We start from the raw sequence: 19,659 nt of genomic DNA on the forward strand, positions 1-19,659 counted from the left end.
AATTGCATTCCTGCCTCTTACTATTTTGATTTTCTGGTCTAAGTAAGTCTTTTGGCACTTATAAAATGGTCTGGCCCTCTTGCTACCAATTAATGACTTTCCAAGGATGATGAGAAAGCTATAAAAGTGGGATACTCAAGCAGCACTGAAATAATGAGTGGTTGCAGCAAGAATCCGCAAGGTATGGGGAACACAGGAAGAAAAGTGAAAGCTATTCACCTTCTCACCCTTCTATACCCCAGGCGACTTTGTGTTCCCACATTACTAACAGGACTGAAAGCTGTCCATCATTCAACCTGAACTTGTAAGATATACAAAACTTTTACATTTCTGCTTTGACATTTCTTCATTTTTCAAAGTTATTGGGAACCTCAAAAATGGAAATGGTTGATCTCTCTCTGCACCCTGAAGAGGCCCGTGTGTGTTTTATATATGTGTGTGTGTGTTTTCCGTGTATTTGTCCTCCAGTGCATTTTCATAACTGGACTGGATGTAACATGCTGAATTAATTAAAGAATACAGGTTTATTATCAACACCACTATCGGTTGTATCTTGATCTCCATAAGGAACTGATCACCTGGGAAGATTAGCATGATAGGGCGCATAACTGGAGGGGAACAAGGAGGTTGTGAAGACAACATGTCTGTTTTGCATGTTTGTGCTTTGTTTAATTATAAAACAGACGATAATGATGAGGATGTGTAAGAAGCACAGTGTTAATGATGATACAGGCGAAGAGTGTGAACAAAAGCCATGACTTTTGAGCTAAAGCTAGATGTAAATTAAACCTAAGGTTTGTTCAGAGTTTAGGTTTTATAGCTACATATTTATGGCTATTAGGAAGACGTCGGGTGTTAAAATTCCTGCAAGAATAATTTCATCACATCAAGTGTGAAACTCCCCAGTCACTGATACCAACTCTTACCACTAAAGCAATTGCTTTATAAATACTGTTTTTGCTGATGTGGCCATTTTATTATAGAACAATGTATTATCATCACACACACAGCTTATATACCTGCAACATTTATTAACACACAGTACACTGATCACTTGTGGCTCAGGAGGTATTTGCAGGTAGTATGAAGATAAACATTTTCATTTCAATAGTTGTATTTTAATGTGTACTTTAAATTTAGGATAAATTCTCCAATTTTCCATTGCTAGAAGTGATGTACCATCACTTTTAAGTGCAAGCTAAAAATGGAATCAATTTATAGAAAAATACTAAATAAAAATGCAGTGGTCTACTTAGGATAAGGCAAAAATCATGATGGTATTCTAAAAATGACCAAAGTTTTGGGAACAATAAGCTATGAAATAATAAGAAAATGTAGGCTTTGGGTTGGGTTTTCAATAGTGATGATGGCTACACGGAGCCATCCTGGTGACCAGTGCCACACACATAAGGCTGCTGTCTGATGCCCCTGGAGCATGCTTTTCCACGTGACACTAATTGGCCCACACAGGAGTGAAACCATGACCCTTCCCTCATTAGCCACATGCTCAGACCAGCTGAGCTAGCTTGCTCTGGGTCACTGGGGTCCCATGTAGGAAATTACCATTCCAGTGCCCTGTGGTCCTTTCGTAACCTCAACTAATGAATGTCCCATGGAGCCTAATGTCATTCCTGGGGGAGCACACAGGCCTCCCAGCAGTGGGGAAGGGGATGCTATTCTGAAGTTTTAACCCGGGGAGAGCTGAGGAAGTGGGGAGGACTCAGGCAGCCTGGAAACAATCTTCCAGACACCTGTGTGCAAGATTAAAGGATGGCAACACGCTGCTGTGTCCATTGGTTTGCCAGGCCTGGTCTCAGGACATGAGAGCTGCTGAGCACCACACAGCAAGCTTATCACAGCACGAATGACAGTTAAGTCTTTGCTGTCTGCACTGAGCACATTCTGTCAGCAACCCTGTGAGGTAGGTGTTATCCCTATTTTAGAGATCCAGAAACTGAGACTCCAAAGTAACGAGTTAAGAGCCTAGAATAGTGGTCTCGCCTCAGGATTGCCTTATTCTGGAAATTAACACATCAAGTTGATGGGTAATCTTACAAGATGGACAAGCAACTTGCCAAACCTTTCTGCTTGTGCTCCCTTTTTGGTTTCAGGAGAAAGACTATGGGTCCTTTATTTTTCTGTAGCCTTAGCATATCCATAATTTAGCCTTGAGAAGAGTTAAGTAAGGTGAATTTACGGTCAAGACTGAGAGGGAGCATTCTTCCCAAGTGCTGGAGAATATTGGAAAGAAAGGGATGGCAGACTTTCTAAATGCATACTGAAGAGCTGGGAAAGACCATGAGTCACTCCGTCCTCTTTTTAACAAGGCTATTGGATTGGTACCTCTCTGACAGCCAAACTAACTGTAACTGGGGGGTGAAAAACCTTCTGGCACTTGGCAGCCACCTTTCTGCCCTGGTCCTCTCTGGAAGCCATGAAGGCCTGAGTGTGTGCCCACTTCTCATCAAAGAACAGTATGAGTCAGAAGAGACTAAAGACACTTGAGCACACCAACTAGCCATATTTTAACCCAGCCTTCTGGTACCTGATTAGTCTAAGGGGATAATTCAGCCTGCCCTTCAAATTTTCTGGTCAATGCCTAAGAAATCCAGTATTTTTATGGTGCAATTGACTGACAATAGTCAGAACTAGATAGAACTGCAAATTCGCCATTAACAGAGAGATGTTGGGAAGTTACTTAACCTCTGTCCCATTTCCCTCCCATACATAATAGGGACAAAAATCCTCCTCTCATGGTAGTTGTAAGTAATGCATGTAATATGTTTGGCACAGGGGTGAAATGCTCAAAAATGACAGTATTTCTCATTGAATGCTCTGTCCTCTTCCCTGTTACAGAGAGTGATTGAGTGAAGTATAGCACAAGCTGCCAGGCTCCAAAAATGCACGAGACAAAGCTTTTTATTGCAATCTTATTTTTAGTTATCCATTTGAAGACAATATCTATTTATTATTTCACATACTGTATTCTCCTTTACCATAGACCACTGGGAAATTGTTTGTTGAGGTAGAGGGGGAGGTCTTTTGAAGACTTTGACTTGAAGTACTGAGACTTTCTAGCACTATTTACCCACTCCTTCTGCCCCAGGGCCCAGCCTAAAACTACAGACTTTTCTGTGTCTATTATAAATTTTTCTCTGAATCCACAGTATATTTGCTTGCAGTTTTGGAGGCTCAATTCTGGTAGTGGAACCGCAGAACTGCAACCTTTCTCATAAATGGGCTCCCAGGCATCAATACTGGGTGACCTGAATTGTTTCCAAAATTGAGATAGCTACTGAGAAACAGGGGCATGAAGACAGTTTCCTGGGGTGATCCTTGGTCAGCAGGTGAGAACAGGCTGGGTGAGGTTAACAGTATTCCAAGATGAAACGAGGAACCCCATCATGTAAGAATAGTGATATATCCCTAAAACTGGACACTGTGCAATCTCTCTCTTAAACACTCTTCCCCGACAATGTTCACTCATTGACTGCCATCGGTCAAGCTTCCTAAACTTCAAATTAGGTAAATTCAATATTGGTAAGAAACGTTTATATTGCCACTTGAGTTGATTCTAGCTTGGTTTTGCTTGATTATCTCAGTCCAAACTGGTGAGCATTTAACAACTGTAGCAGCAACTGGAGATATGGAGAGGCGGGGTCCTTCTGGGACCTCTAGTTAGGCAGTTCTCTTTTAACCCACTGCCACCTAGTGGTAATTTAGCAGACGGAAAAAAGCTTCACTTTCATCCAAGGAGAGAATGTAGTTAGCTGGGACTTTTTCTTTCCTTGCCACTCCTATCCAGAAAGCACAGGGAAAGAATGATAGATATATCTCATTCTACTGGCTTCCATTCTACTGCCAATATTTAGCTGTCACTGTGTATTTTAAATGTCAAGCTAGCTGATTCTTCTGCTTTTATTTTAATTAATGAGGACATTCTCATTTAATCAAGTCTTTGAGACACAAAACAAACAAGCAATGGCCAAAGCTGGACCATTTGGATCTTGCCTCCCTTCGCTCCATTTCTTTGGTGGTTAGAAATTTCCTGTATGTCAGCTGAGCTCAACCTAAAAACATATTCTTTCAAAGTCGAGAACTGGTCTTGACAGTAAACTTGAGGTTTCCTTTTCTAAGAATCAATTTGATTTCTGTTTGTCCATCTTCCCAAGGTAACAGTTCTGGAAGTACACACAGGAGATCAAGTAATCAATGTGGCAAATCTTTGCACAGTTCAACTATCTTTACATGCACAGAAAAAAGCTGATGGCAAATTCAGGTATTTTTGGAAGCAGTGAGGATCAATTAGATGTAGTAAAACATTCAGAAGGAGCAGTCAATGGTGACCTCAGCAGATCATGAAGACAGTGGATTAATGCCAGTGAGCTATTAGGGTGGAATGAATTCACAGGGCAATTACCATTGCTTGGGGCTTAGAAGAGATAATTCACAATGTGGGTCAAGTTTCTTTTCTAAGCATGAACTTCAAATAAACTTGGAGGAACAAAGTTACCCCAAGGATAGAAATCTAGATGTGTGTGCTTTGATAAAGAAAAGGCACAAGGTTACAACAATGACATTGCTTGAAATGTTTTAACTTTCTGGGTTGGTATCTTCTCTTGGTAACAGACTTCCCTGCCTCTTCTCCCCTCCCCCCCAAAATCAGCAGAGACAAAGCAGCCAGTACATTAATACAATCATATTTATTACAGTTTCCAGATCCCGTATGGCACATATCTAAAGCAGAACATTGCAAACTGACGTTACTAGCAGCAATCCTCCCTAAACAGGAAGGGGTTAAGTGAACTTATCATTAGGAGTAATTTTGAGACAAGATTATAAGTCACAGTTTTTCTTTTAGCAGCTGGTATATGAATAGAAAAACTATAAATTCAGAGTCATCCAGGTTTAGCCTTGTCTAAAAAAACAGTAATAAGTCACGGTGCAGAGGGGTATCCCCAGGGTAGCCCCGAAGGCAAATGTCTTAAGATGTCAGTATGAAATAAGTAAATCACTTTTCAAGACATCACTTACTATCTGCTTTATTGTCAGGACAACAGAAAAAGAACTGGACATCTGTCCTAGAACCTAGCTCACACATAATTCAGCCAGATAATCATTGTTTAAATAAAATCTCTTAAAATTTTTAGACATTTTTACCCCACAGCTCTAAAAACATAACATCAGATGTTTGCTCCAAAGGACTGAAAATCAAAGGCAACTGCAATGTACTGGGAATAGCTTTTATAGCTTTCCTGAGGGACAGTCCCATCTTTTCAGAGAGTATTTTTAAAGCAGCACTAACTCTGGTTGCTTATCAAACTACTTTCTATTCTCAACAAATAAAAGACCGACTGAAGGTCTCGGGTGTACTTGTTTTCTCCCCCAGATCTCCGAATCATCCAATGCCATTTCTTGAGAGAGAGCTTTCATTTTTATTAGAGGAGTGCAAGAGAATTTACAAACATTTGAAAAACACTTAAAACACTGAGAGTAAAGAAGGCGCAACCCTTCCTCAGAAGGAAACAGTGACAGGAACCCCAAAGGCTTATCTTAAATCCATCAACTCAATTGTCCAGAAAGCAGTGACAGACCACCAACCTTTGCAACATAGGCCCAGATAAGAATTTCTTGCTTTACAATTACTAAGAAAGCCTTTTGGGAGTTACTGCCCAGAAAAACATGGGCTGATGAACAGAAGTTACTGAAAGGGGTTGACTGCATTCTGTATCTGACACAGGAAAAGAAAAATTACAATTGGGAAATCGCTGTATTTATATTATGATGCCCCTTATATAAACCTTGACCCTCCCACAGCAATCTCATTCATAAAAAATACACAAAGGATGGGAAAACTTTAGGGCAGCATCAGTGACAGCTAGCTGCCTGAATAATTTAAATTTTTCAAATTTAAAGTAGTAATTTACAGCACCTATTCTATTTCATGATTTTACCCATGTCAGCTGCTATAGGCATAGTGCAGACAGGAATACAAATATCTCCTCTTCATCAAGTTAGGTTTCTATTTTTTCTCAAGGGACAGAAGCAGTACACCCACATTTCTGAAAGGCTTCTGAGGATCAAGGGCAGCTCATAGCTCATAGCTCATGGCCTGACAGTCTCTAAAAGTGCTCCTGGACTATTTCACCATAAAAATAGATAAAAGCCCTCTTGATCCACTAACAACTCATAGCAAGGACTCCTGTGTACCTCGACTTTACTGCGAGAGGTTTCTAAGCTTTCTGACCTGACATGCACCATGCACAGAGAGCAGGGTACTGATTGGACGCTGCTAACTCTGGCTACCTCGCCAACAGTCCACTTCTGTCCTAAGATGGTTTCCGAGAAGCAGCATAAATGCTTCCCAGACACTAGAACCAACAACCTAAAGTGCAAGTTCTCCTCATGGCAGAGCAGAATTACCTCTATGTGCAAAGAATGGCACACGGTTTCTGGGTGCTGAAATCATTATCTTCCATTTCTTAATCCCTTGTTCTTACCTAACAATGCTGGAAACTCCTGAGAGGACCTCAACAAGAATATAGGTATGCCCTGTGAAAATGTCTAGAAAACACATTCCCATGTATAGAGATTACTTTGAAGAACCAAAGTTGGATGTTCAAAAATAAGTGCTATTCCAACCAAGTTTCCCAAATCTAAATCTCTGAATATGAGAAGCCAGTTTTGCTGCACTGCAGAGGCAGTGAGCCCCGTGAGGAAAGCCGGTGGGGGGGCCTCCAGAACCCTACCTTTCTTGCTGTTACTGCCCCCTTCTCTCTCCTCCTGAGGAAGACTTCAGTTGTGTCCATAGCAATTTACTATAATGGCCTAGATTATCACATTCTTTTGAGCAGCATATACATTGTTAGGACGTATTTTTTCTTCCTTAAGAAAAATTTCTCCAATAATAAAGAAAAAGGCAATTATTTTTAAAAACAGACTTCTCTAAAAAAGTATCATGCTTTGTATAAAATAGCACATTACTAGATAGTTCGTTCATTCCAAAATCACTGTCCAAACTAAACAAATAAATGGGCACATGAATCAAGTCACAGAGTTTTAAAATAATTTTCAGAGCTGGAATTATCAAGTTGGGCAGAAAAGAAGTAAATCAATCCTTATATGGATAAATGAAAATTGTATACAAACATGAAAAAAAGCATGTGTTTAAAATAAGTCAAGTTAGATTTAATCAGGCACTAGAATGAATAGAAATTGATTATATTCCTTTTGATTTCAAATCTCCACTTTATTGGGAAAATCTAGTATCCATTACAACTTCTAGCAGAGGAACAGAGGGCAGACAGATGGCGATAGCCGAAGAGGGGAGACTGGTAAAGAGGTAGACCCTGGGGTGCCTGATGATTAAACAAGACAACTATTAATTGGGAAACTGAGATTTTAGACACACTAGTTAGAAGAGATTAGATTGGCAGATCCCAAAGATGATTGACTGTTCAAGTCTGTGATATGGAACCTCTCTGAATGTTTAGTGCGTCTGCTCTGGCTCTAAAAACATATATAAGATACATTTTAAAATAAAAACAAACAGAAGAGTTTCCACAAATCCCCTTTTGGGGATATGTCATTTTGAGATGCTTATTCTCCCTTTGGTACTGTCATATGAACCCCTAAAAAGTTCAGGGGAATTCTTCAAGGTAACGATTAGAAAAGGGTGGGGGCTAGGATGCAGGGGAACAGCAATGAAACATTGCTCTCCTCTTGTTGACGATATTCTTCTGCAACTTCCAATGTCCCTTAGGACACAGAATGGAATGGGGAAGAAGAGTTCCTAAAGATATCACTGCTTTCTGACCACAGCAGGATCATAATTATGATACTACGGAGATTACTTTCTTATGCAGCACCTGCCTTGCTCATAAGAATTCTTACCAAACTATGAAACAGAGTTAGTAGAAACTACTCATGACACTTACATGTTTAGAGACTTTGAAATGCCTTCCTAAAATTATCTGTCTCAGTGTTCCTGTGAGGTAAATGTCTCATGGGGAAAAACCGAGGCACAGAGGGACCAAGCCTGCCCTCCGTTTGTGATATGATGAGCCAGTGACCAGCTGGCAGAAGGACAAGGCACCCTAGCTCCATGAACGTTATTCACTCTGTTTTTTAGAAGGCTTATCTAAGGAACACAAAAATGCAGCAGGGGAAATTTTTCTTTTCAAGCATTTTAACTAGTTAGCTATTTCTTACTCTCACTTTGAACATGAATTATCTAAAATAAAACCAAATATAAATAAAACAAAAAGAAAATCAATATTGCCTAACAGTCTGTGTCAAGATAGTACCTATTCTGCACTTGAACATGATTCAAGTAGTGTTAAAGAGTGCTGCAGTATTCCCGTGACTGGAGCCAGGCTGTGAGTGAAGTGTCCCTTACAGGCAGGACCCACCCTTGTTTGTGAGAACCTCTATAGCCTGACACCGGGGAATAACAAACTACCACCACTGTCTCACGGGAAACCATTCTGAAAGACAGTCGACACAGGGCCAGCCCTGCCTGGAGAGGGGACTCTTAGCTGTATGAGGCACGTACATTACTGAGTTCATGCAGCACTCTCTTTGAAGCCAGACATGAAGGTCACAGTCCTTTGCCATAGAGCTCACAGGACAGGTCACAAAGGGGCAATACACAGGGTACATGCACTAGCACCATGCCACAGAAGTTAGAGAGAAGGACAAGAAGCCACCACATGAGCATCTTATAGTCCCACCTGGTATGCCATTCATATAAGTTACCTCTGGAACAGGAAGACCGATGAGGTCCCATATTCCTTTCCATAATAAGGAGAGGGATAAAAACAGGGCATTCATTGCTGGCTGTTTTAAGCATACCAACTATTCAAATTTTACCCTTATATAAGCTGGTAGCTTTCTTAGATCTCATAGATATCCACAGATAACAGATTACAGTTCTTAATTAAGAGAGAATGGTGTAGAGCAAAATTTAACAGTCAGTTACAAAGTGTGTGTGCAGGGCTCCAGGGCAATGTGTACTGCTACCCTGATATTCTAATTCATGAGTACTCAGGGCACCAGCTTATAAAATGAGTGCTTCTTTCCCCCATGCGATAGAGTCCATGGGCTGAATTCAATTGACACTGTAACTCCTGATTCAAATGGAAGATCTTATATTTGGTTTGAGTGTCTGAAGTAGACCATGATACCAAATTAGATGTGTGTACCCACGTGCAGCTTTTGCCTTGTTATTAATGCAAACACCCCCCCTCCCGAGGCCTGTCTCCCCTTGAGGGAGCTCATCTCCCAGAGAGCCCGAGCCTGGCTCTCTCCTCAGCACATGCAGCACCAGAGGGAAGCATTCCAACTCAGGGTTTCACTGGGATACTAGGATACAGCATAGCAGTGATTCATGCATTTTATTTCTAAAAGCCAAAGCTCAAGTGAGGCTGAGCTGGTCACTGTGCAAGGTGAACCAAGAGGACATTTTCACCTCGAATGAAAATCTGATTTATGTGTCTAGTGAATACCTTCTGGTAATCTACTTTGGGCTTTCTCTTTTTCTTACGGGACTGGCCCCTAGAAAGTGTGGTAGCTCTGGAAAAGGTACCTCCCGCACTAGACCCTTCTGTCCGCAGAGTCCTCCCTGACAGCTCTGACCTGGACTCCTCTCTTGTAGATGCCTGCAGAGAAGAAGGGACGGAGCGGGAGTGTTTGCGTGAACCCCGGTCAGTGTCTCCTCTTCCCCACACTGAAGCTACCTTCCAAGTAGATGTCTGGGAGTATCTAGACAGAGTGGAGTCTTCAACTGCAGACTTAGAATCTGCCTCCTTCTTGGAAGAATCTTGAAGTTTTAGTCGATCAAATAGCTATAAGGAAAGCAATGACAAATATTAGGCCTTAACATCCCTCTTTCACTATACAGAAAAAAAGACCAATATCTTTAATTATGCTCCGTGGACGACTTGCTTCACAACTTTTAAAAAGTAATGAATTTTCTATTTCTCCCCATAAATTAGCAAGTATGTCAAGAGAAAAGGTGCCTGCTTATTTCTACAGGGTAAAAGAGAAAGATTTTTAAATCTGGTACAAGGTACCTTGTTGCAGCTCAGAAGCAGGAACTCATCTCAGATTAGCTGCATGCCTAGGAGGAGAGACTCACGAGACCTTGGCCCAGGCATGCCTGGCTGACAGCACCAGGGCTGTGCCACTAGGAAACCTGGTCATGGGGCTCACTGACTTTCATTCCTAAGCTGAAAGCATGCTGGGTGCTCAGGAAATGAGGAGAAACTGCCTACCCTGGTGAGAGTCAGTGAAGAATCCCGCTCATACGCTTTGCCTAAAACAGGCTTTCGGTAGGTCTCATCCACATCTGTAAGTGCCTAGGAAAACAGCCCAAAGGGGAAAAATAAGACAGTTAAAAATAATATTTCTATAACTTTCAGGAAAAAAATTTACAAGGCAGAATAACATCTAATTGTAGGAGAATTAAACCTAAGAGGTGACTCAACTATTGGGCAGGAAAAAAATGGTAATACCTGGGAACCTCTGAGTAGGATTTCCAAGCGGCTACAACCATATAAGACATTTCTACTGTGGTAAGGGGCCTCTACAACTGTACTGAGGTTCTTAAATTCGCTGTGCATAAATATCCAGGAAGCTTACTAAAGTATGAATCCAAGGCTACTACTCTCCTAGAGATTCAGATTCAGCAGGTCTGGGATGAAGTCTAGGAATTTTCTCTTTTAACCAGAAATCCCAGGTGATTCTGCTGCAGGACAGCCTTAGACAAACTTTGAGAAACACTACTCTACTGCTTCTTCCCCCTTCCCAGCTCTAAGTTTTATGACAGCAATTAACAGAGACTGACCAGAGTTACACACTGAATTACTGGTCAATTCTCATCATTGAAAGATCAGCCTCACAGGACAGCTGTTAGGATCAAGTGAGATTGTGTGTGAGAAATTATTTTGAAAAGTGTAAATCACCACTCAAATACAAGATGACGATATCGTTATTACCACCACCGTCATTACATGTTCTCTTAAATCCTTTTCCTTCAAAGGTAAAATTATAATAATAAAATCCCCCCACCCCCCACCCCGCAACACACATTTTAGAGGTGAGAAACCTGAGCCTCGGAAATTACCTGAAGCTATCTTGCCTGGAGTCACACAGTTACCAAGTGATAAAGTTAGGATTTAAATCCACGTTTCTGATTCCATGCTGGCTGAAAATACGGTTTTACAAGTCAGGAAGAACACAAAGTCCTTGTACTTCCACTTACTAATGGTGTGATCTGGGCCAATCTTCCAAAATTTGCAGCCTCAATTCCCTCATTTGTGAAATGGAACAGTAATAGATCTACAATTCATTCCCCGAGATAATATATATATAAAATTCTTAGCATAGTATCTGGCACATAAGAGCTTACTAAATATTAGCAACTATTACTATTATCCAGGGGAATGCATGGATGGAGATAAAGTACAGGGAAAAGAAAAGCTGGAGATGGCCAACCATATGGAAAAGAAACACTAGAAAGCCCGATGGCTCCTGTTTTAACTGTCTCACATTACAGTTATGCTATAATATAATGTATCCCTTCTCTTCTTCAAATATCTAGTAAACAATAGCCTCAAGAAGGCTTGGAGTATGTGGCACATTCCTTCCTAAAGAAACACTATGCAAAGTATCTTGCTTATCAATATGTCTGCTTCCCCTCTATCCTTATCTTTCTTTAACTTAATCTTTACTACATTTTTTATCTTTCCAAAAACAAAAGAGTGATAGTTCCTTTCTGAAACTTTTGTACTTAGCACTGTGCTCAGCCAAAGTGGGATGTCAATAAATATTTTTAATAAGAAATAAATATAAAATTACTTATTAAACAGGTAAAATAAGTAATTATTACTTAAGGTTGGGTTTCTCAACCTTGGCATTAAAAACATTCTGCACTGGATGAATTTTTATTGCTTGGGGTGGGGGCTGTCTACATTGTAGGACACGCAACAGAATCTGTGGCTTCTACCCACTATGTGCCAGGAGCACCCTGTTCCACAGTGAGACAATCAAAAAACTGTTCCCAACATTGACAAATGTCCCTGGGAGGGAGAGAGGGCAAAATCACCCAACTGAAACTGTCTTAAGGAAAAGAAAACAATAAAAAGAACCTTTTTGTTGTTTCCCAAAAGAATGTAAGCATTCTGGTTCTTCTGGAAGTTATTCTGCAGGTTTTGCTGAATAAGGTTACTCAGGACATAGACTTATAAAAAGATTTAATCCCCATGAGGTTCTCCAGCCCCTTGAGGAAGGTTTAATTACCATATTCCAGAACTTGTCAAATGCAACGAGGAAGCCTGTACAGACGCCCCGAAGTCCCTTGAAAGTGCGGATGTGAACATTCACCTTCACCCCCTCCCGGATACAACGATGGAGTTCACCCAGAGGGCTGCCTTCGTGCACTGAAACAAGAGAAGAATAGTCAGCATAGCACGAGCATCTGCTCTCATTCCCAGAATTAATATCCAAGACTACCGATCCATCTCCAGCAACGGAAGGCAGCATGGCGCAGTGGCAACCTCACCATGAGAACAGAACGGCCCATGGGCAATATGGCTGTTACAGGCAACACGCACTGGAATGAGACAAGATTCCACTATCATGTGGACAAACCATGTGAATGGCTATCATCCAAAAGTTTCACTTTCTGTACATCTCATAGTCTATGATTCTAAGATGCACAATCATTTAAAATCTTTTTGGGCAAAAAAGAAATACCGTATTAAATGTACACAGCACCTAGATTCTTCTCAGTTCTGTGTCTTGCTAAGACAACTTCTTTTAGGATAATTCTCGTGAACCACATATCCAGCTTGAGCCCTCCAAAGAACCAAACATCTTGTTCATATGTTTGAAGTGTTTCAGTGTACATCACCTTCACAGTAGCAGAGATCTGCTTGAATTCCAAGCCTTGCTGGGGTAAAGGCACCTGCTGAGCATTTGGCTCCTATGAGATTGCTCATGAGCATCATGTAAAAAGAGCACTGTGACAATGCATGAGAATGCTGGGGTAATAATTTCAGCTTTTACTATGATGGATGCTTTTTTGCAGAGCCTGGGAATGGGGGTGAATTTTATTTTTATTACTTCATGTTAACTTAACCTTCACAATTTACAGCCTATACTATATAGTATATACAACCTCTCAAAAGAATATCACACACATACACATACTCTCTCTCTCTCTCTCACACTCACACACACACACACACACACACACTCTCTCTCTCTCTCTCTCTCTCACACACACTCATGCATACACAGGCTCAGTCTTTCCCTCCCTCCCAAGTTTGCAAGGCAAAATTTGTTGGAGATTACTGCCATTGATAGTAAACAAAAAATGACTGTTTTCTTTCTAGGGGCATAAAATAGAACAACAGTTCTGTACTTCAGTTTGGATAACTCAATTGGTCATTCTTGACCTTATTCTCCAGTCATGGAAGGGCTTATAAATGATGGCAGTGATAAATAAAATACTCTCGGAAGAAAGAGACATAAGGTGAGACATAGGAGCTGAGTCAGACTGAAGATGCAGCAAGAAGGCACAGGTGAAGCGGAATGGCAGAAACAGCAGCTGTAAAAAGGAACATGAGGACCGTAGTCTGACCTTCATCATCTACCCTTCCTCTAGCAATTGTCTAAAATTCTTTTACCATATAGTGTGTGTGTGTGTGTGTGTGTGTGTGTACATGCATCTGGATGTGTGTTACAAACTGTGTTAAACCCAGGTTATTACTTCTAGGTTATTACCTCTTTCAGGTTATTACCTCTAGTTGTGTGCCCTTGGTAAGTGATTTTCTCTCTACTAGACCAAGTTTCCTCATTCATAAAGTGAAGTTAGAGGACTAGTTAGTGTCTAGATTCAGGAGTAAATCTCTGTAATTCAATTTCTTAGAAACTGATCACAACGCTTGGATTACTCACTTTGCCTCCACAGCACCCCCTTACACATACATGTTTCCACAAAGAGTGGAAAGACCATTCTTTTTCTAACTTGGAAAAATAGGGCACTACTTCTCCCTCCACTCCCCAAATCAAAGGGAAAGGACAAGCACGTATCTTAACAAGTCTCTTATTCTAATTTAACAAATGGGAAACTCAGGTCTTCCAACTGTCACATCTGTGTCTTTCCCTTGATTTTTTTCCTTCCAAAAACAATAAGGTGTAATTCCAGGAAGCATTTCTCTCCTTCTGTGATCATAGGGACAACGAGTACCACCTATCAGAGCAAACTGCCAAGGCAAAAATGAGCTTCCCATTCGGAATCAGAATGCACACTGTGCATCTCTTCCAGCAGTCTCCGCGACAAACTCCAAATAGGTCTGAGCTAAGCTTACAAAAACGTCACATGACCAAAGAGGGGGGAAGAACCCTCATCTTTGCAGAAAGTTTTTCTTCTAAATCCCCTTTTCCATTGCTGCGAGGTTTCAGCCACACTCTTCCAAATCCAGGTCATTTCTGTTTTAACTCCACCCTTACTTCTCCCTGTTCGAGGCCATCACAGAACTCAAACAGAGTCTCGGTAACTAAGATCCTTCTTCCACAGCCAACCATATCATCATCATCATGTCACCGTCACTGTCACCAATTACCGAGCCCTCAGTATGGACCACGCTCTGTGCTAAGTTTAACTTTATGTACCACTGTTTCACTTAATCCTCGCAACTAAAATGCAGATATTCTCATTTCACCTCATTCTATAGAGGAGGAAACCAAGGCTCAGAAAAGTTTAAATAATTTGCCAAAGTTACCTACCTAGCTAACAGCTGAGCCAACAATCAATACAGGCAGGGTACGTGCATCCTGACCAAGAGCTTGTAATGACAGTCTAACAGTGACACTGAACGTTCACCGAGAATTTTCCTACATGCTAAGGAACATTATTGTTGCAAATGCTTTAAAGGTGTTAACTAATTTAAACTTCACAACAATAGGTAGATTCTATCATTGTCCTCATCTCACAGATGAGAAAATTGAGGCCCTAAAGAGTTTAAGTAACTTGCCTAAACTACAGCAGCTAGAAGTGGAGAAGCCAGTAGTATTCAAACATAGGTAGGCAAATCCCTGTGTTCTTATCCACCCCCAAATATATTTTACTACTAGAAACTTAGCTCCTAGAAACATTTGCCTTAAAAGTGCTTTTGCTTAAGAGTATACACCCACCATGGTTCCTACTCTCTAACATCACAAAGTCAAAAAAAACTCTCTAGTTTGGCTCTTCCACGCATCCTAGCAACAAATCCCTCTCTGGACCCAAATTCCATTCTCTCTGCTTTGGACACAAGCCCGTGGCCTCGCACATGCAGCACCCGCCACACATCAACAACAAGCAAGCGAGCAAACAGGAGAACGATGTCCTCTCCTCCTCTCCCCTGAGACTGGCATAAGGGGTAAGCACAGAGGCCGCCGGGCTGGACAAACCGAGGGTTCTCAGCTGCACACTGACCAGTTATGTCACCTTGGGCCCTAACGGGCAATAACTGGGCCTCAGCTTCTTCATCTATAAAGTTGTATCTAAGGGTAAAATGCGACATAATGCATCTAAAAGGCTTTAGCAAAATGTACAGCACATATGTGCTCAATAATAGTAGCTATAATTAGAAGCAATAAAATGATCACCTGGCTTGCAAAGGGGCAAGAGGAAACTTTGGGTGATGGAATTGTTCTGTGCCTTGATTGTCATGGTGATTTCAAAATACTTTAAAAGGGTGTGTTTTGTTACGTGTAATTACACCTCAATAGCCTTGTTTTCAAATAATCACTGTTATCTGCAACTGTGCTTTTCCTTAACTTCAAGACCTCAAGCTTACCTCCTACATGAACGCTTTCTTGAATAAATCTAGTCTTCCTCTATGCTTCTGTTTTTCTCCTTTTCTTTTCTTTTTTTTTGCTTTCTGAAGGTCATCAACTCTTTGTGATGCCTCCCCATCTCCACCATGTACACACACACCACTGTTTCCAGTGGCACCAGTAACATTTTCAGAGCAAATGAAAATGCTGAGGCCTTGATTCCAGGCATATATTTTAAGGTGGGAAGTTGACAAAGCTGGTCTTCATGCTCTGTCAGCACAACACAGCAAAGGTGCTCCACAGGTAAAGCTAAAGCCACTCGCCACGTAGAAAAATTTCTTTTCCTTGACCGTCTAGTAGCAAAGCAGTAACTGCCAAATTAGAAAGGAATGTTCCATTCCGAGACTTCAAGTGCATTTCAAAGATGTGATGTGGCAAAAAGTAGAGGCAAAATCAGGCCCCCCAAACTGTTCTCCCTTTAGGAACATGATACCCCATCTTTGTGTTACTGTGGGACAAGCGAGCTGGGGTGAACCCTCAGCCTGGGCAAGGATGTTCTGGCACCGCGAAGCATCTGACAAAGGCACCCTTAACAGCACACAGCTTTTCAGGATGTTTCTCTTAATAAACGCGTTTCTAGGAATAAAGCAAACTTAATAAAACATACCCTTGCTTAGCACAACCCTCCATTCCAAAGGCGGGGATCTAATAATGTCACAATTTAGCTATCAGGATACAGATGCTCCGTGTGGCTAAGTAGGTCACTGCGTTCACCGGGCAGCTGTCAGGATTGCTCGCCAGATGACTAAAGATATAACCCTGGGCTGTTTCTATTCCGTTTATACAAGACCTAATTCGCACATTAGCAACCTCTGCTGTTTACAGCTTTGCTCTAAGGATCTATGAGGAGGCTCCAAGAGCTGTAAAACAGTGTCTGTGTTTTAGTGCCATTTGTGCCCGCTGCATTCTAGCACCTGCAATCTGGCCATATGAACAGGTGCATCCCAAGACCCTCAGGCCCTTCGGCTTTACAGCGCCCCAAGACGAGCTGTCACCGTGCAGGGGTTAAGGTTAGGTCCCCTCTGCCACCTGAACAATCTCCCCACACTCCCTCCCATCGTCCCCAAACTCCACTGACTACTCACTCCGCTGACGCTGGCTGTGCACCACCTCTTCCGCCTGTGGTCCCCAAAACCTTTCATCACCTCTGCAAGCCCTTCCTACGGTCTCCAAGCCCCACCGCCCCAGACCCGCGCCCCCCGCCCCATTCCTACAGATGCTCTGTGGAAGTTCCTCATCATCCCTCCTCTGTAGCTACTTCCATAGACCCCACCACCTTTGCAGAACCACACCCATTACCTACGCAGACCCTCCCCATAGCGCCTGATTCCCGCTCCAGCTTTTTCCACTCTGCCCCACGGCTCGTGCGGAGCCTTCATTACTCTGGACGACCGCCCCCATTTCCTACGTTACTCAAGCACAAGCCCCCCACGGTCGCTGATTATCTCCGCAAACCTCCACGAGGCTCTCCTCCTAACACGTGCAGACCCTAATACGCCAAGCCCTATCATCCCGCAACTACCCCCCTCGGCCGCCACCTTCCGCACAGCCGGGCGGTCCCCGCTCCGCGCCCGCGGGACTCACAGGGCATTCGTGTGAGCACGTTGCGCGGCGCCTTCCTGCTCCGGCCCGGAGGCCGGCGGCCCTCCCGGTCGGCCTCGTCCCCTTCCTTCTTGACCACCATGAGGCGGCGGAGGCGCTCGATGCGCTCGGGGTCCGGGGCGGGGGCGTCCGGGCGGCGGCGGGTCCTGCTCGAGGGTCGAGCGGCGGCGGCGGCCCCTGAGGCTGGGTCCGAGCCCCGCGCCCGCCCGCGTCCGCCGCCCCGGCACCCGGTCCTGAGGAAGGTCTCGTACGCGGCCACGTTGTTGAAGCAAGGCGCGTTAGGATAGGGGATGGGAGGCAGGCGAGGCGAGTACAAGGCCAGCAGCGGGTCGAAGCTGTCCGAGTTGACATCCAACCTTGGGCTGGGCGGGCGCGCTGGGCTCCCGGCACCGGGCGACCTCGCCCCCCGCTCCCGCTCCTCCATGTTTGAAAGGCCCGCAAGCTGAGGCCGATGGGAAGAAGGAGTGGAGCCGCCAGAGGGCGGCACTGCGCAGCCGCGGAGCGGGGTCGCACTGCGCCGGCGCGGCCGCCGGAGGGCAGCACCTGTCCGCGGTCCGCGCCCCGGGGGCGTGGCGCAAAGCTGCGGCTTGTCAGCGTTACGACCTCAGCGCACTGGTAACGGGTTAATCTGTTTTAATACAATGTTTCCCCATCTGTGCATGACTTAGCGTGTTCGTTAATACCCCAGATTCCCTGGGGTCGAGTCCAGGACCAGTATGTTAACAAACTCCCCAGGAGTTTCTCTGCTTGCTGGGACTGCTGTTTTCTCCTAGCTTGAGCTGGCGGGAAGAGAGCAAGAATTGTCCCAATTTGCTTTCATGCTGAGTACCACTGGGATTAAGCCTCCCTGGATTCAAATTACTTAGCTTTTCTAGGTCTTTACATTCTCATCTTCAATATGACTCATAGTTCCTACGTCCTAGAATTGCCCTAACAATGAAGATATAGAGTATATAGAGTGCATAAATGCTCTATGAATGTTAGCTAATGTTGGTTAAGTGCACAATGAAATAATGAAGAGTGGGTGGCTCCCAGTCCTCCATTTCTTACATCCTATTCAAAAAGTAATTTGCACTAACACAGAAATCTTAGTATTAAAGAAAATGCAATTTATCAGTGGTTTTCTAAGCATTGCTGAGAAACGACGGGAGGAAATGACCCTGCTCTTGGAACACAGGATGGAGGATTTATAAGTCTGGCTGTACTTTATACCCCTCTGCCCAGCAAAACGTTTTTTAATATTAAAATGATAGTTTTCACTAAAGGCCCAGGTATTAACTGTCCCCTTACCCAGCATAGGTAAGATGTTCCAGTTACCTACAGGTCACAAAAATCTAACTGCCACCATTCCCCAAACTATCACTAGTATTAACTCCACAACATCTGCTTTTGTGTGTCTTCTTTAGATTTTAAAAGGAATCCCAAGAGAATACTATTCTCGATCCTAAGAGAGCAAGATGAAAATGAACATACAACTGCACTATACATTGGGATGAATACATCAAGATAACAAAACCCATCAAGCAATAGCACTACATACTTAGTTACGGCATGAATATTAAGCCTAGGATAGTCATTTACTCAAAACCCTGTGCCAAAAAACCCAAAGCTGCAAACTGCTGGCAATTCAAGGAACAAATGCTTTTCACCATGTCTTATGACAAAATCAAATAGCCTTTGTAGTATTAAAGAGCATCCACAGAAAGCACATTTCTTTGAAGTACAAACTTGAAAACTTGTACTTTAATGCCTATATATGTTTTGATATGAAATCCTATAAACTTACTTAACACTTACACTTGCAATCAAGAGCTACATTTTCTTATTGCCTCATTTGGCCTATCACAGTGTACCTTGTAGTCCAAAACGCAGAGTATCAATGACCATAGGCATCAGAAGGCTTTGGAGTTAAAAACCAAATTACTGAACCCCAAATCCTTATGGGAGAATATGGAATCACCATTTTAAACAAGCATTCCATTTCTGCAGCCAGAAATCTGTGAACCACTGCTGTGATGAAAGGTATGTTCTGGCTTATGCAGACACACACACACACAATTGGACTCATATACTGCATTTGTATGAGAAAAAAGTAAAAAAACTAGGTCTAGGGAGTTGAGACCTTTATTTTTCTTCTCAAAGAGATTTTATCAATTGCTGAACATGAGC

The 19,659-nt window shown here is 42.7% G+C and overlaps 1 protein-coding gene across 1 annotated transcript; it reads right to left on the bottom strand.

The window, feature by feature from the left end:
- Positions 1–4,657: 4,657 nt before the first annotated feature.
- Positions 4,658–17,914, bottom strand: LSM11 (LSM11, U7 small nuclear RNA associated). Its single transcript, XM_054568119.1, has 4 exons — positions 17,473–17,914; positions 12,301–12,440; positions 10,275–10,358; positions 4,658–9,845 (listed from the first exon to the last, which is right to left on the bottom strand). The coding sequence occupies exons 1-4, from the start codon at positions 17,912–17,914 to the stop codon at positions 9,435–9,437; spliced, it is 1,077 nt and encodes a 358-aa protein (XP_054424094.1). The 3' UTR covers positions 4,658–9,434.
- Positions 17,915–19,659: the final 1,745 nt, after the last annotated feature.

This window comes from Pteronotus mesoamericanus, unplaced genomic scaffold (assembly GCF_021234165.1).
Source record: "Pteronotus mesoamericanus isolate MK-2021 breed Mesoamerican mustached bat unplaced genomic scaffold, CSHL_Meso_final contig_2, whole genome shotgun sequence".
NCBI classification, from domain to species: Eukaryota; Metazoa; Chordata; class Mammalia; order Chiroptera; family Mormoopidae; genus Pteronotus; species Pteronotus mesoamericanus.